This window comes from Electrophorus electricus, chromosome 18 (assembly GCF_041902795.1).
Source record: "Electrophorus electricus isolate QZ-2024a chromosome 18, ASM4190279v1, whole genome shotgun sequence".
NCBI lineage: Eukaryota > Metazoa > Chordata > Actinopteri > Gymnotiformes > Gymnotidae > Electrophorus > Electrophorus electricus.
In genome coordinates, this window is record NC_137514.1 from 18137508 (window position 1) to 18156331 (window position 18824).

The window sequence follows — 18824 nt, forward strand, 5'->3', positions numbered from 1 at the left end:
CCTTCACACAAGTCTTAGCGTGGTTGACAAGTTACACGCGCGCCGCTGAGCAGGCGCAGATGCCGGGTGCTGATGCTGCAATAGAAGAAAAGTTCGATTAAGAAAAGCAGCCGTGACAACAGAAGAAAATAAAGCTAGTCACCTGCTGCCAGTTTTCCTCCAAAGACGGCATCGCAGAGAAGTAACCGGTGTCATGAACGAGTTGAAGTTCCTGGAAAATACTATAATTCGCCAAAACATCCATGGTACGGGTCAGAACGGTGCCTCCGAAAGACTTTGATTCACCGCTAAAGAAATCCACGTTCGCTTTCTCATACACCGAAAACATTCAGATCAGTTTTGCTTCCATCCTAAACCTTAGATTTCTCTTAAATGTTCAAAGAAACCGTTTCACGGGGAAGGAAAGAACAACGAAAACGCTGCGTGGTGAAAGCCCTGTAGTTAATAGAGAATGCGACATGTGGACGCGCGCTGTTCCGGTTTGGTTCATGTATATAAGTGTGTGTGATCAGTTGTTAAGAATCCAGGCTGTTCCACCCGCAACGTTTCAGACTGCGAGCAAGTGGCACTCAGGTTACGGTGCCTATGTGTAGCGCGAGGAATCGTTCACTGGTGCCCGGGATTGAGGAGGTGTGCTTACTTGTCAGTCAAGTTAGTGCGTAACCATATAAGGATAAAAGGGTTGACAACTTTGTTGGCGAGTCAAGAAGGCGGGGCTAAACTCCAAAAAAGGGAGGAGTTAAATGCGGTTCTCCACCATGGGTTGTTTCGTGGCGCTGTCACTCCTGGCAGGCGTACCATTGAAAGAAGAGCTATATTTAGAAGGCTATATAAATGGGAAAAAACAGCAACAAGGGTTCATTCAGTACATGCTAGTCGGACAGTAAGCATCTCTCAGTTGTAGCGTGCATCTTCAGTCCCATGAACACAACGAAATTAGGTTGATATAGGCAACATATTAAAACAATATAAAACTGTTTCTACACCTATCTATCTATCTATCTATCTATCTATCTATCTATCTATCTATCTATCTATCTATCTATCTATCTATCTATCTATCTATCTATCTATCTATCTATCTATCATTTAATTGAAATTATGAGATTCCAACACTGTACTGAACGTCAATATTTGAGAAAATTCAAGCTTGAATTAATCTTCTACACAGGTTGAAGATATGATTGGTTAATTTAGTGAATGTCAGTAGCCTATATACATCATTACTGAGTTACAGGTGCAAATCTGTCACACCTTAATAAGGTCAATCAATACGCTGATCAAGAACAACAGGAGACCGGAATTAGCAGGTGTATGTCTACAGTGGCAAAACACAGTAGGGTATTGTGGCTTATTAAAAAAAAAAAAAAAAAGTGTTACATCTGGTAAGCAACAGCTAGAGAGGAGTGATAAACCCTGTCTTACTTGCAAGTTCATGCTTCAATGGTCTTCTGTCTATTTATTTTTACATGGGTCCAATTCTCCCTGGAAACACAGTCAAATGAACTGATGGTCTGAAGCTGTTTCTTGTAAGTAAAATGACATTTGAAACATCTACGATGCACAAATCCTATTCTCTACACACAGTCTGCCTGTAGAATGTGAGCTGGTGTTTAAGTCCCTCAGCATTATTTGCATGGAAATAAGATGGACTATAAGCGTGACTGCCTCTTTGAGCTGTAAGTGCTTTCCGGCCATCTTACAACAGACCTGGCCTCAAGCATATAATGAGATAAGTGGATCATATAAAGGCCTTCGACAAGCAATGGAGGCAGTGATGCCTGCTTCTTCTTTTCTCTTCCTCCATCTTTTTTTTCACCTCTTCAGTTGGAAGGCAAAGGAAGAGGAATCGCTAAACGGTGGGTTTCACTCTTAACGGTTAAATTATTCATGTTCCTCGCGGGACGAGTCTTGGGAAGTGTGTACAGCTCTCGGTCCTTTCATCTGGTACCTGTGTGAGAGATGGAATAGAGTGAAGTGATGAGAATCTCACGAATTCCACAGTGAATTTCAAATTGACCTCTGAGTGAGATCTCAGAGCCAATGACCCTTGCAAAGATTTGCTCCTTTGTAGTTCTGTTGATTATTCCAAAGACAAATTCAAGAGTGGTGTAGAGAACTAACCCCCATTATCTTTACCTATTAGATCAAAGAGTTACAGCCTACACCTTGTGGATCTCTTTTCTTCTGTTCTGTTTCAGCTCTCAACCTACATGGGCTTGGTAATTGGCTTTCAAGAGTGTTACAAGCCAGAAGAGACAACTGGCTGGTAGAGTTTGAAGACAGTACTGGGAACATCTGCCATACAGCACCACCCCATAGACCTTCATAATTTCCTTAATGGGCGGCATGTGCCAGTGCAATCCTTTACCTCTTACTGGTATCTCTGAATTTCAACTTTGAACTGTATTTTATATTCACCTGTGTTTATAATAATATTAGAAGTAATAATAAAAGTTAGACTTATATAGGACCTTTCATCTACTCAAAGTCACTATACAATGTCAAGAAACAGACACATACAAAATCCTAACAAGAAGTAGTACTAGGTGGAGACATTGTTCTAAAAAAATATTTTTGAGCTGGGCCTTGTATGTAGAAAGTAAGGTGCAACAGTGAATAGATGTAGGTTAGATGTGACTTCCAGAGGGTAGGCACAGCAACACTAAAAGATCTCCCATAGCGGACAGCCTGAACCTAGGTACAGCCAGCAGACCAGAATCAGAGGACCTTCATTTGTGAGACAGGACATGTGGAAATAGATATTCAGAAAGCCAGGTTGGTGCAAGGCCATGCAAGGCTTTGAAGGCTGTCAGCAGGATGCTCTGTAACTGGCAACACGTGTAACCGGTAAAGAATGGCAGTAATGTGGGCAGACTTCTGGTTGCCGAATCATTAATACTAGTATACTGGAGAGAGCAAAGAGTTTTTGAATGTAAACCATAGAACAGAAGCTGCAGTAGACTAACCTGGATGTAAGAAAGACTGTACCAGGATCCTCTTATATGGAACACACTGGGCAGAGTTGAGCAATACTGTGAAGATGGAAAACTGCAGGCTAAGTCAGAGATTTAATATGTGTTAAGAGTGATGCAGGGCTCAAAGAGGATACTAAGGATTTTGACATCTATCATTGTATTTTAGTTCCTTTTTATGTTCATGTCATTTTGATGACTCACCATTCACCCTTTTTTGAATTGTAATAATTTTAGATAAGCAAACAAACAAAGAGTTAACGATTCAGCGGTTGTGGAGTAGAATTCAGCCATGACTGTTTTACCATGACCTACTGTAATCCAACCAGTGAAGCTCCCAGCTATTAGGTCCAGCTATGAATAAGCACTCATCCAGGCGGTTTTGAGCAAAATGATTCCAAACTGTAAGTCTGGAGGTTTGTGAACCTACCAACTGGTCTGGTAGCCAGGCTATGATTATTATCTTCAAAACTGGAAGAACTTTTCAGGAGTGTCTTCCTTGCCCTTTCTATTGCAACCATGGTAAGGGCACATACCGTTTTGAAAGCTACATGTCTATATACATTTTTAAGTTGACATTCATCTTGTTTTTACATTATGCATTCATTCATGCATAATGTAAATAGAAATTTTCTAATGTAAGCATTCAGGCTTAATGGGCATTTGATGTTTTAATACATGAATGAATGAATTAAGTTTTATTGATTATATTTCAATACATTATTCTGAAAAGATACTGAAATATATGAAATTATTAGTGTAATGTACACTGAATGACAGAGCATCCCCTACAGTGGCTGAACTGAAATGGAGTTGACCTTGGCACTGACATGAAACTCCCCAGTGAATGAAATCATCATTCAGAGTTCTCTGAGTAGACCCTTAGCTTTGGCACATGAGTTCAAATCGAATGCCAAAAAAGATAGAGAAATCACATAAAAAAGATCCATTAAGATGTAGCACCAACAACAAGAGACAAGTGACTGCAGCAAATCTCCCCTAGTCTTCAGTATGTAATGTGGCTGACTCACTGTGTTTGCGTGAGGCAGGTTTATGTGGGCCTATGTGGCCCAAGGCCTGTGAGTCCACAGTGTCCCGGTGAGCTGTAATCCCATTATTCTGCTCTGGAAGGCTGGCCCGGGGCCCTGGCTCTGCACTTTACACATGGCATTTCAGCAGGAGTGGTGAGGGCAGACTGGCAATGGAGCACCCACTGACATTTGTCCATTTGTCACATTTGCCTTGTCCCCTTAGTCCAGTACTCATGCTTTTTCTCTCTGTCTCTTTCTGTGTGTTTCTGTGACTCTCTGTCTCTCTCTCTGTCCACATCTCTCTGTGTCTCTCTCTGTCCTTCTATTTCCCTCTCTCTCTTTCTCTGTCTATCTCAATTTAGTTCAAGTCAATTCAGGTCAATTCAATGTTGCTTTACTGGCATGACAAATATTCACATTTGTATTGCCAAAGCTTTGATGAAGAAATTAACATGGTAAACAAAAGATAAACAACTGTACCACAACCGCTAACAATAATAGTCACAACAATAATAATGTAATTATAGCAACAATACTCTAACTACCATTAAAAATAAGAAACCAAAATGGTCACTCACTCTCCCACAGACTGTGGCAGCTATGAATGTACAGCGCTGCCAGTGTGCTGAGCTCTTTGTGTTCACCAAGAACATACGGCAGCTTCTGCACATCAGGGAGATTTTTAAACTCTGGGAATATGTGACTCTTTTTGTTAAAGAATTTAATTCTAAGATATGTAAATTTTGTACAAAATTTTAAAATGTTAGAAAAGTTAGAGAGTGCAGCTCTGTCTCACTCTTCAGAGTCCTCAATCTTCTCTCGCTCTCTCTCTCTCTTTGTGTGTGTCTGTCTATCTCCCTCTCTCTCTCTCTCTGTCTCTCTCTATCTCTCTGTGTGTCTCTCTCTATCTCCCTCCTTTCCTCTTTTCCTCTTCCCTCAACTCTCTCTTAGCCTTATACCATCTGGATTTGAAACATTTCTTCTACTGATGCCTCTCTCTCTTTCTTTCTCTCTCCTTTATTATGCATCAGTTATCTAATTATCTGAGTCTCTCCTTCTTTCCATCTGACACATTTGTCTTGTCTGCTGTGTATAGTAGTCTATAGTCTAATTTACTCTCTCTGTGTATAGTAGTCTATAGTCTAATTTACTCTCTCTGTGTATAGTAGTCTATAGTCTAATTTACTCTCTCTGTGTATAGTAGATTATAGCATAGTTTACTTTCTCGTTCTCTTTGTATATAACTCTTGTCATACGTTCAGTTAAAAGTGGAGAGAATAAGTGAATCCAGTTCTCAGATTGCACATACGATGCCACAAGGGAACTAATCACCTCTGCACGCAAGCCAATTACCGGTACCCTATTGGCCCCTTAAAAAAAAAAAAAAAAACAGCACAGAGAAAGATAAACATAATCATGCTGGCCATAATGTAATGTGCCAGTCTCTGCATGTCCATAGGCATACCATGACTCTTTTCCTTTCCAGAACACACGTCACTGAATCAGTGAGCAAAGCAAACACGTGGAGAGCAGTGTCTCACGCACAGGATTTAAAACTGTTGCCATGGAAAAAGAGCAGAAGCCTAAAGATCACCTTGAAGAAACCAAACCTCAGCCCTGCTCCACTTTTTACAGTGTGATTAAAGATATTCACATTCTGACTCTGAGCGTTAATTAGGACCATGGATTATGAAGATTAATTTAGATCCCAAAGATTGTGATCTTGGGGCTTAATCCTGATTTTGCTTCTTTTTTACCTCATATGATAGCATACGTGTCCTCTTATCCAGCAGGTGCATGTGTCTGCACTGATGTGGTTTCTTTAAGGCTGTCCGCTCTGTTTCCTCTGCTACCCATTTTGCTTCACCAAATCCATTTCCTGACAATGAGTGATATTTGTTCTGCATTAATAATAAAGAAGCTGCTATACACAGACCCCAACTAATGACGGTTAACGGCTTGTCTTTAGGATAATGCAGCCATGAAATGGTATGCTAATCAAGAGTGCATGCTGAAAATTAATAAGTTCTTTTGCCGTTCTGCAGGAAAATGACATTGATTGGTTTGTATGCTTTATCCAATTAAGATTTTTTTTTCTGGTTTCGCAGTGAATAAAAGCAAACAAAACAAAACAAAACAAAACAAAACAAAAAAAACCAACTGGTTAAAAATATTTTGAATCAGTGTGATTTTTGACATTCTCTGTCTGAGTGAATTAGTGTGATTTTTAGCATACAAGTTGAATGTGGAGGAATTACATTAAATAGAGGTGATTTTATTGCACTTAAAAATAAATTAGGTAGTAAACATAGTAAGAACACTGCACCGTTCATTACCATTGTATCATACACTGATACTTGGGAATTCTGTGGCATGTGCAGTGGTCATGTGTCACTTTGTAACTTGCTGTTCTGTTAGGGCAGGTACGTTGTCAGGAAAAGATAGTAATGCAAGAAATAAGTGGCCAGCCCCAATGGTTAGGCCAATCCCCAAGAGAACAAGGAAAAGAGCAACATAAAATGCACTGTCAGCTTCCTCAAACACATGCTGCTGTGCTGGTCGCTCTGGTACCAAGATGAACAAACAGAATTTTAAGAAAGGAAGAAGAAGGAAAATAAAGAAAGGAAGAAACACGGGGACATATAGAGGAGAGCATAAGTGGCAGCACATTCCACAAAAAATGTAAATATATAAAAAGTAATATATACACTAGCCTTACTGCCTACCCACAGAAGGTTAATGTAATTCAAATGAGGTGCCTGGTGTGTTGAATTTGGAGAATGGGGGGTTGCCTTCCCACCTGATGACATGACCTGGCCCATCAGATCTGTAAGGGTCATGTGAGAAACATCCTATCAGTATTTCAGGGATGCAGAATAGGAAAATTATGGTGAGACTCATATTAAATGAACTTTCATATTTGCTCAACAGTCAAAGCTCAATCAAATGTTAGCGACATGTGGTCAGGTTTGTCAGACCTTTCAAAGTGTCCGTAGAGAATCATAGAAGATGCAGATTCCTATACAGATAGCAGTTCTTTTACTGTGCTGTTTTACTGTGTTGTTGCTGTTTGCTGCAAAAAGCTAGGTCTGACTCTTGTGTTTCTTTGTTTATTATGTGAAGTGTCTGTTCTTGTTCATCCATAGGAAGTGATCACTGTTTAAAAGCATCACATTAATGAGATGGAAAACCCTTCTGAAGGTTCACTGTTTAATCATTCATAAGCTATTATCAATAGCTCGTTAAGTGAATGGTAATTCATGCAAATCAATACATTTGAACAGTGGCTGTGCTTTGGAATATGCACAATGACAAATGACATTTGGAAAGAGTTCACAATTTATGGCTGAAATTCTGGAATTTTTAACATTAATTTGATGTCACTATTTGAGACTATTGGAAATGATTATTGAAAATTATTTTTAAAAATGCAGTTTGTACTTGTAGCTTATATTTACACATTAAATAACTACAGAAGTAATAACAGTTAAGGCAGGCAAAAAATATTTGTGTGTGTGTGTGTGTGTGTGTGTGTGTGTGTGTGTGTGTGTGTGTGTGTGTCTGTGCGTGTGTGGGTCTATGTGTGTGTTTGTGTGTGCATCGGGGGGGGGGTGTTTGATTGTCTTTATGGGTGACTGCACACAAAAAATAGAAGTCAGAGGGCATACAATTGGGGACCACTCATTAAGAAACCATGGCAACAGTTCGAAGCATAGCAGCTGTCAGGTAATGGCATTCAACCACTGGGTGTGTGTGTGTGTGTGTGTGTGTGTGTGTGTGTGTGAGGGGCAAACATGCTTAACCCAAAGGATCCATTCATCATCCAAAACTCTGTGTCACTAATTTCCAATTTCCTGTTGCTACTGTGGGCAGCAGCTTCGTGGTTAACATTCTCTGTCCCAAGAGAGCCTACGCTGCATAGATTTCTGGTTTTCCTCTTCTAACACACAGCCATTTCAGCTCTTGAAGGGCATGAGAGTCAGCTGTTAAGCCTGGGGCAGCACTAAGCAGTGTGGTGCATGCCCCCCCCCCAAGCACTGAGGAGCAGTGTGCCAGGTTACTCTTCTGCACTGCTTCTTTCTATAGCTTATAATGACTCTAGATTGATTACTCACTGTTTCACAGTAGTCCAGCCTTTTAAAATGGCCATGATATTTATGATATGCATAAGTTTAATATTACTGGCAAAACATGGATGTGTATAGTCAAACAGGTTTGTTATGTAGAAAAGGAACTCAGTCTGCATTTATTTTATACTTATATAAGAAGTATATTAAAACCTGGTATGCTATGGAATATGTCCTACATTGCATAATCTTGTTTGGAAGAGTGCCTATTACTCTGCCAAGAAGAGAGAGCTTGTCTGTTCATCCATCTGCCTGATATTACAGGCCAACACACACACATACACACACACACACACAGATGCACACATACAAACACATGCATGTGTGTTCACAGTTCATGGAGGTCTCCTTCATCTCTCACATGTGAAATTATTAGCAGCAAACTTCTCCAAAACTCCAAACTACATCATGCCATCTCAAGAACTCCTTGTTTCTCTTTTGATCTCTCTCTATCTTTTTCTCTCTCACATATTCACACACACATACATACACAAATACACACACTCACATGTTCACTCACAAACTCACAAACACAAGCTTCTCCAATCAATAAACATTGTATTCCCTCAGCTTTCCCTGACTCTGTTTTATCAATATATTGAGCGAAATGCATGTGTGTAAAATGCTCTTTTAGGTAGTTTCCCAACCTTAAGTGGTTATAATATTTTGAAATCGTTATAATGAAATGGGGGCACATGTGTTTCTCACAGCTTGTTGTTAACAATCTTTTCACATTTGCAATTTAAATGTATAAATCTATAAAGTGAGTTCATAGTGCACATAATAACACAACAAAGACACGCTACTGAACAGTGTATGGGTTGTAAAGACACTACACACTTATTCAATGTATATGAATACATCTTCCTTGTGTGTGTAGATATAGTACTTAAAGCACTGCATGTGCAGTCCTTTAACATGTATGAAACTAGCGGTAAGACTGCACATGCATGAGAATTCAGTATAAGAATGGTCTCTCGTCCTGTTGGTCACCTGGGTCTGTCTGCAGACTACAGATGAGATGAGCAGGTTTTTTTAATATAAGTGGTGAGAGATCAACATTAGAGCTTCCTGACTTCAGTGTGCTTCCAGGCAGATGCACTTCTGCAAACTGAAACAAAGAGACTTGGCCTCTCACTCTTTTCTTGGGGCTGGCTGTACTGATGGTATAAAGCAAGCTGCACTGGGTCGTTAAGCTGGGAGCTGCTAAATGCCCATCACGCCACACATGTTCTTGCTAAAGGCGATCCCAACAGACAGTCTGATGGCAAGCTCAATGGTGCAGTGAGGTCAAAATTCACTGCTACATGAATATTTTCTCACAGGACACCGACCAGATATATTTGTTGTTCTTTTTTTGCTTTGGTTTGGTTTTTTCCTCAAAATGAATGCCCATGTTGTGATGAATCAGTATATTACAAGGAAGTAGAAAAAAATGGATTGCTCAATGAACTAAAAAGAAAAAATAATGTTCAAAAAAGTTCTTAAACAGTTTGAAATTTCTTACATAATGATTCCGTCAAATTATTTATAATATCAGGTACCTTTGAGTTAAGCAGTGTAACATTCAGAGGCTTAAGCAGGATGCGGGGACGAGGCACGTTGAAACAGATGTTTATTAACACACTTAACAACAAGACATAGCATGCAGGCTATAGTTTAAAACACAGACAACATCCATGATAAGTCAAGAGACTTTTATACAAGCATGACAATGACACACAACAAGGATCAGGTGAGAAACATGAGAGGGTGTGGCAATACAGACGAGCACACACACATGGAGACGTTTGGGGGCGTGAAGGTAGGAGGGTCTGTACCGTGACAAGCAGGCTCACAGTTTCTCAGTACAGGAGCCATGATGAGGGATTTTGACAGTGCTCCTCATTGACTGATTAATTTGCTTGTTTGTATTATTTTTTATTTACATATATCATTTATCTCCCTCCATTGTATCATACACTTACCACAACCACCTTTCTGACTTGGCCTACTGCTTATTTTATCCACGAGATTCCGATACAATTCCAGACTGCACTCATGAGACAAAACCCATTTGGCTGGGGGCCAGAGATCTGCAGCCCTGACATCTTTTTTTTTTTTTTTTTTTTGTGAGAGGAGCACTGAAAGATCCAATGACAAGCTTTAGCCCTCCCAGGTTCCCTGAGCCCTATGCGCTCATGGGCTGAAGCAGTGCCGTGTCTGTGACTGAGGCGATTTAAGACAATAGCGCTGAGGGAAGGAAACATTAAGTCTGCGGATGACTTTGCGAGCGTGCTGTGGTGGGTGAGGGGGAGGGGGTATGTTCAGTCAGACCATAAAGCTGAGAGCCATAATTCCGCCTCACCCACAACCTTTCTGCTTGCTTCCAAAGAAAAGCTCGGAGCTATTGATCTTTTCTAAGAGCTTACAATTAGTTTGGTAGTAATTTCATGTTAAGGCCATGGTTAAAAGTCTTGCTGACAACACTTTCATTTCTTTGAGTCATCAAGGTGCGACGTGGATGCTGTTAATTCACCACAGGGGATTGTGCTGGGTGGGTTCTCTGTGTGCTCGTGGATGGGCAGTTTGCTTTGACATCGGGAGTGGGGGCAGAACTAATAACTGCTCACTACCATAGTGGGTCCAATATAACACAACTAACTTATACATTACCCTGAATTACACATAAATTATAATCTTAATTATGTTTGGGCTTTTTTCAAATTAACATATCGTATATAAACACTTAAATATTGAAACATTACTGTAACAGCCATATATCACAAATGGTTTGCAGAGGGCATTTGCAGGATGTGAACATAGCTCATATTTTCCTTGTCAAAAGAGGCTTTTTATATGTCATATTGAATGCTCGATTTGTAAAGCTGAAGATGGATTTATGTTTCAGGACTCAGAAGTCAGAACAGGATATCGCAAGTCAAGCCCAAGATGAACTCCAAAGGACTTTCTGTCCAATAAACAACATCAAACAACCAAACCAAACAAAAAAAATAAAATATAAACACCAAAACAGAAAGAAAGAACCTGCTGTTGTGCTCATTTGCAGCAGTTAATCTCCTGCTGTGCTGCCCCATCCAACCTGCCTTTCGCAGATCAGAACAGCTAAGAGAATGGGGTCTAGACGGATGCTGCAGCCTATTCTCTCCAACCTTTACGGCCGCCATATGGCAGCTGGTTAAATATACAAGAACTTTGCCCTGCGTGGGTAAATTCCGGACAGGTGGCATTGTCATTGATCCTCAGTTTGCTCTCCACTGCACTTGCTGGGAGGATCCATTGTTTTCCCCAGTCATGGATCTGAAGTCTATGAGCAACAAAGAATAGGAGGAGTTCTGTGATGAATCACTTCATCGGGCCCTTATAATCAGGACCCGGTAATAACCAGAACTCTAGGGCTGCCTGCGTTCTCAGACCTGTGATGGGGTGCATACGGTTTTAATGTGGTGCCAGTCAGGCCGTGTAATTACATCCCTTTATAAGGCCTGTATGAGCAGGATGGACTCGTAACCTGGCTTTTAGATCTGGCCCTGTTGAGAGGTCCCTAGAAAAGAAGTTCATTAGGGTACACCTCTACACCATAGACAGGCAGTGAGGTCGTATTGGAGTACCCTATTTGTCTTGGGCTGTAGAGTCTAAGAATGTGCATATGCATGTGTGTGTTTATGTGAATTATGAAGCCAGCCTGTAGGATTGGTGTGTTACAAATGGCATGGACCACCACATTCTTTATTATGGCCTTTTGAAGCTACCTGATTGCTTACAGCTGGAGGCTTATTCATTTATTGATGTTCCCATCATGCACTGGGTGACTCAGTGTTATTGCATGAGCATTGTTGTTGAGGCAAAAGCTGAATGACTAGTGAACAAGAGCTGCAACTTATTGTTTGTATTGTTGGAGCTTCAAGTCTTACAGATGAAGACAAACTAAAGCATTGTTAAACTATTTTTTAAAATAATAAACTACTTATTTGATATGTTACTTATACATTTTGTATATTTTAATAGCCAATGAAAGAATATCCATTAAATGTTTTTAAACAGCTTGAAACAGTTAGGATGGTCCAATTTTAGTATGGAGTTCTAAAGTTCTGAGAATGTAGATCAGTTCATTTTCTTATATTTCCTAAGGTCATTGGTGCCATAGCAACAACTAGCAGTGTAAACAGATATGACATTAATGCAATGTCCATTAGCATTTAAATGCCTTGCCATTGGAAATGATAAATCCTTCATTATGATGATCTAAATGTGCTCAAATTCTCCTGTTTTCCCCATTGTAAAGCTGATTACATCTCTTGCAAGTACTATAGTGCTCCTGCAGTAATGCATGAAGAGAAATGGGTAATAACAACTGATTGTTTCATGCTAGTTAATTTAGTGGTAGTGTTGTGTATTAATTTACATGTAGCATGTCTAAAGCTGTTTTAGGCTACAATTCAAGTTATTGAAAGACTTGTCATTTATCTCACTCTTCACAAGCATGTCTTTGATGTGTTTCTTTGTTCTGTAGGAGATTAGCGGAGGATCCTTAAAAAGGGATGCAGTCTCTGCATCATCCTGGAGGATTCTGAAGTGTTTAAAAGTATAATATTAGCCACTGTTTTATTTGTAAGATGATAAGCTGGGGCAATAGGAAATCCTGTGTCATTGTCACTGCAAATACACTTAAGTCTTTGTAACTGTGAGAGAGGGATGAAGTTTTTGCAGGCCTTGGAATGTGAAGAACTGTATTGCAAATAGCAAGGAGAGTCCATTGGTTTATAACAGATGGTCGTATTTAAACAAGAATTTACAGAATTCACTGAAACATACAAAAAGGTTATCCTCATGCCAGGTTGAGCTATATTCCATGTCTATTCCAGAACTGGGTGGAACTTGAAGAAGGAAGAAATTAACAGTTGGAGTGCTTCCAATGTGCATCTAACAGTACCAAGAATGTCACCAATGTATCTCAGAAATACTAAATGTACAGGTCCAGTATACTGTTCAAAAAATGTTTCTCTGGCAAAGAGGCTTGCATTGGATGGTTTGATTTTGGTACTCATAATAACTCCTCTTATTTGTGAGTAGTACTTGGGGTCAAAGGTGAAACAGTTTAAAGTTCACACACTTCCATTTCTTAAGAGAAGGGAGTGTGTGGGAGGGATCTTTTCATCTTTTCATCAAGAAAACATTTTAAAGCTTTCAAACCATCTTCTATAGGGATGACCATTTATACATTTTTTAATGTTCATTGAAAAAAAAGTAGGGATTTGAAAGGTAGTGTTTTTTCTTTCAGGCAATCAAAGATTTGTAAAAAGTGTCTTTAAATAGGACCAAACAATAGGTTGAAAAATGTCATACAGAATGTCATACAGAAACTAGGATAGGATTGCACAGGAACAAGCAGATACAATATAACATCCAGGATTTTTTTTTCCTTATGAATTTTAAGGAGAAGAAACAGCTACATCGAGGATTAGCTACAATAAGTTTCTGTGTGGAAGGTGAGGTGTCCTGCTGAAATGTCATGATTAATATTAGATTGAATGGAAGGCTGTAACTGTCAGAGCTGTTCTACCTATAAAAACTAGAATCAGAAAGCTACTTGATTGCTTCCTTTTTGTAAAGGTCTTTTTTTTCTAAATGACAACAGCTCCACCCATATCAGCTGTCTTAATAACGATGTTAAATATTAAAATAATGTTAAGTGCAGAGTATTCTTCCTTATGTAAATTTTAGTAATCTATCTATCTATCTATCTATCTATCTATCTATCTATCTATCTATCTATCTATCTATCTATCTATCTATCTATCTGCCTGTTTGTCTGTCTGTCTGTCTAGATAGATAGATAGATAGATAGATAGATAGATAGATAGATAGATAGATAGATAGATAGATAGATAGACAGAAAAAGAAAGAAATTTAATTTCCTTTAAACTATAATGTCCTCTTTAAGTCATTGCACAGAATTTCAAAGAAGTACATAGTTTTGGCTTATGGCAAGTTCTAATGGTATCACCCTTGGGCTGCTGGGATTTATATGTTTAGGGTATGCCAACACTCCAGTGTTCCTTGATATACCAGAGGAAACCAGGTGTAGTCCAGTGCTGCCCAGGATCTGATTCAATTAATGAACCAGCCATCAGATGTACTCCTGGAGAGGCAGCGCGAGACCAGAGTAGCATTTAGATCACAGGCAGCTTTTCTGCCGGATGCCGTGGAAACGGCGGAATGTGCAGCCACTTTGCAGTTCCCTTGATCATGCAGCAGTGGCTCCCCATGGCGACATTACTGCGAGACAGCAAAGCAGCCAATTAGGGAAGTGGGTAACGTTGTGCTCGGCCAAACGGTGGTGTGTGTGCGTGTGTGTGTGTGTGTGTGTGTGTGTGTGTGTGTGTGTGCATGTGTGTGCGCGTGTGTGTGTGTGCGTGTGTGTGTATGTACAAACCCTTTTCACACACATTGGCTGAATGCACGATGACCAGATTATCCAGTTGATATAGAGAGGCTTGAGAGCAGTTGGAATCTAGGGGCTAGTTCCAGTTATTCTCAGGCAAACATGGCATGAAAGTCACGTGACTAGACAAAATCATTTGGATTTGGATTCAATCACAAGTGATTATTCACTCATTTATAGCAATAGGTAATATAAAACCTTACATAGATCTGAATTGGATTACGATTTACATGTGGTTTGTGCCATGTAGAAAGACCCATCTTACTACAGGTAGACAGACCTGTCTTACTACAGGGTGACAGACACGTCTTCCTGGGCATGCTATCAGTAGCCTCCATTACAAAGTTAATTTGTAAGGCCACACATGATTCTAGTATGCATGGTTCTCCTGTAAAGGAACACTACAACTTAAACTTTTGTTCCCTACATCTGGTTGCCTACAGCTCTGTTAATTATTTCTAATGATTTGTAGTCTATTGTTACACAATTTTATTGGGTCACAGTCTAGTGATTTATCAAGGCCAATCCCCCCAAAAAGGCAAACAAACATGAAAGAAACACAGCAAACAAGTAAACAGTCAATCAGTCATACTGTCAAGCATTCTACTTGTTTTAAAAAACAATAAACATTTCACAACTAATGTATATGAAATATCATGAGAGGTTGCTGCTTGTTGTTACTGATATGTTGCTTTGAAATTCTGGATTATGAATAATTTAAATCCATAATTTTAAATCTAATATTTTTGGATAAGGAAAATCCTCTGTCTTTACACTTCTGTTAGACCAGACAGCCACTGACAGACAGTCGGCGTGGTGTTCTCTGTATTCTATTCTGAGAAGAGGAGCATGATGGAGTTAATGGGTTTCATCAATCTTTGGGGTTTTCTGTCGCTTGGCTGGACAGAATGCTGAGACTGGTCAATCCTCAGTAGCCGAAAGGTCCGTGGCTGAAGATTGTAGGCGTGCGTTTAATTTCACGCCAGAAAAACAAATTAAAAATATTGTATTTTCCGTTACTTTCTCAGTGTGGACACAAAGGTGAATATAATTTCCATACTCCCTCTGTTTCTTACTGAACAACCTATTAATCAAGAAAAATCAATGTCAGGTAGATTCTCTATGTTATTCATAATGACACATTTTTAGAGGCTTTATCTGTTTTATTTTATATGTGTGTGTGTGTGTGTGTGTGTGTGTGTGTGTGTGTGTGTGTGTGTGAAAATGACCCCTCTACCCTGTATTGTCCATTTATAACCGAACACCCTCTTTGTGCCTCACTATAGCGTAATATCAGGTGAGTTCTAGATTGAAGGCCCCATTAAAATAATGACAAAATTAGGAGGAAAGCAATTTTTCTCCCCTTCCACTATCATAACTGTTTGTTTATTGGATGGGGGAATTGAAAAGCTGAAATGTGCCCACAGGTACCATGCAGGGCTGTTCCCCAGTGCCACTCCTTGTTGAGATTTCATGCCTCCCTCACTGACACAGCTCCTGGGGTCGTGGTTATTGGCTTAGTTCTAATCATTATGGGGACACTGGGGAAGAAAGGGGACAGGGAGTAAATTAGTTCTGTCCTTCTGGGTTTATAGCATTGCCCATGTACTGAGGTGTATGGTTTATATGAGGACATGCTATCAGTAAATAGGACCACACTACACTAGAGGACCCCTGCAACCCTGGAGATGCACACACACACACACACACACACACACACACACACACACACACACACACACACACACACAGGAGTCTTGCTCCATTCTTTTAAATTTTGATTCTGATTCTTTCCCAAAAGGTAGGTGGTCAGTTGTACTCAGCCATAGATCATGGACCATGTGCATTTACAATGATCCTGTTCTCACTTCTTGCTAGTGTGCCAAACGGTCACCCGCAACATGCATCCGTCGGAAAGCTCCCTGAGACAGACTGCAATTGCTCTGCTTAAGCTGGGATCTTTGTGCACTGATAAAACGTCTATGCCTCTGCCTGCCCCCACCCCCAACACTGTGCTGTTTCTTTAATTGCGAGGCACTGAAGGGTGAAGAGGAACTCTCGGAGCAAGAAACCAGCCACTGCGTTGCAGACACACAGCAATTAGATACTCAGCAAGCAAAACTAGACATGACAAATCACAAGAACACTTTGACATTCTTTAATGAAGCTCACAGCAGGAAAAATGAAATCAACTGAACTAATTAGAGGGCTAAATAATACTAACCAACACTTTTTTGGTTTGAAAGCAGTGAGATGATTACTATTAACACTGATAAATGGGCTACTGACATGAGAAGAGTAATCAATGATTAATGTAGCTAGTGTCACCATTAAATTGTGAGTCACAATTTGATAAACCTTATAAAAACACCATTACTTTCTCAAAGTTACATGTATAGCTTTCATATATCATCGGATGTTGCACCCCTTTGTGTCTTATTCTGCATCACAGTGTTCTATGTATTATACCATTTATTACACACAGTTTATTCTGCCTGTAAGCTTAATATTGCTACAGTAAATTTGTGAACATGACTCTTCTAATAAAAGCAAATTTGGATAGGACATTAAATAGATATGATAAACCTCTTGCTGTATATTCGGTAATTATCATTTTGCTGGAAACACTCAACCACATTTGTGCTTAGTTCTGTTTAAATGGCAAAATAGCAGCAGGAACTATATCCACACTATATACTTATCTCCATAATTTAGAGCGCACTCAATTCAGGATGGGCTCTAGGCCATTGTTAATGGTCATACAATTGGCTTTGAGTGAGAGCCAAGTGGTGACAGCAATACTATCGGCGGCAATATTGCACAATATTGGACAGATCAGGCCTGCAAAGGGTGCATCCTCTTAAGTGCCAGTGGAAGTGACAGTGATGCCGATAGTGAAAGAGAGTAGCACCAAGAGTAAGGCCAAGCTTGGCTGAGCACAGCACAGTACGGAAGCTCATCCACAAGCCCTGCCTCGGGCTGGAGAAATCATCTGTGAGTGCTGACACTGACTTCGCAAGCACAGTACCACAGGCTGTGGACCAGTGTAACTGCAGAAGAAATGACCGTTTCTTTGAAGGGGACGTTCAGCAGCATTAATCAAGTTACATGCATAGCAAAATGCATCCCAAGTGCATGCATGAACAGGGATTTTGGGGGATACTATAATTCTGACATGGACCAGGGCTGAGTAAAAGGACAGCATGTCAATTCTGAGCTTGGATTATCAGCAGATGTGATCATGAGGCTTCTGTACCTTCATTCCTGTGAGTCACAACTGCAAAAATCTTGCAGACAACTACTTCACTTCAGTGCTACTGGTTTTTGCCACTGATGAGGGGAAGCTGCGTGAACACATTCTGGAGAATATGTCCTGTTCGCCTGACAAACATCCACTTGCCAGGAAAGAAGGAAGTAAGAAAGATGCCAAGGGAAGCTATTGAGCAGAATCTCAATCTTTACTGTGAGGTAGTATCTAGGCTGTAATGGTCTGCAGCCAGTGGAGCTCAACCTGACAAATCCTGTGTCAGGACTCAGAAAATTACCAACAAATTAATGACATCATCCTTCTTCATTAAAGTACAGGAAGTTTAATATCAGATGAGCACATTAACACTTGTAAATGTTTTGGTTTTTGCTTTTCCTGGAAGGGATTACTGCTTGGCTGTTATGCAGACATGATTGCAAACGTCTGCTTATCCCTGACAATAAGAAACCTGAACACTTCCAGGAAGAGTTGAGTTAGCAACTTTGTCTCACCGAAGTTGAACAACAGGCCATGTGTGGATGAAAGAATCAAGCCAGATCCCACTGTGAAAAAGATGCTGCGTAGTTCTCCATCGTTCCGATGTACCCCAGGACAATACTGAGCATTGGGCAGTAAATACAGAGGAAAAGAGAGTGCCTCACATGCTATAAATATGGATATGCATCCGTCAAGGGCAATACTCGTTTATGACCAGACGAACACCATCCTCCATTTTCACATCTGGAGTTGTAAAAAAAAAAGTGATTACTGCTAACTTTAAGTTAATGTAGAGAACAGATGGAACAGAATGGTACATGAGATAGAAATTGCCTGCTTGTTTATGTTCTATGGTCTATGTTGAAACAAAATAAGTGCAAGGGAATAAGGCAATGAGATGAAATCAAATTGATTATGCAGGAGAAAATAAAACATCAACAGTAAGATTGGTGCTTGGGTGTTTGAGGGTTAAATATTCCCTCTCATTATGTGAGCAAGAGA

At 39.9% G+C, this 18824-nt stretch overlaps 1 protein-coding gene across 2 annotated transcripts in view; it reads right to left on the bottom strand.

Annotated features, from left to right (window-relative positions):
* Positions 1-611, bottom strand: part of klf7a (Kruppel like factor 7a) — a 35394-nt gene extending 34783 nt beyond the window's left edge. Inside the window, exon 1 of one of the 2 annotated variants that reach the window (XM_081701292.1) lies at positions 143-611. In XM_081701292.1, the coding sequence (XP_081557418.1) occupies positions 143-328 (186 nt within the window). In that variant the 5' untranslated portion in view covers positions 329-611. The remainder of the gene's footprint in view (positions 1-142) is intronic. The other variant, XM_027028203.3, reaches the window with a different exon arrangement.
* Positions 612-18824: the final 18213 nt, after the last annotated feature.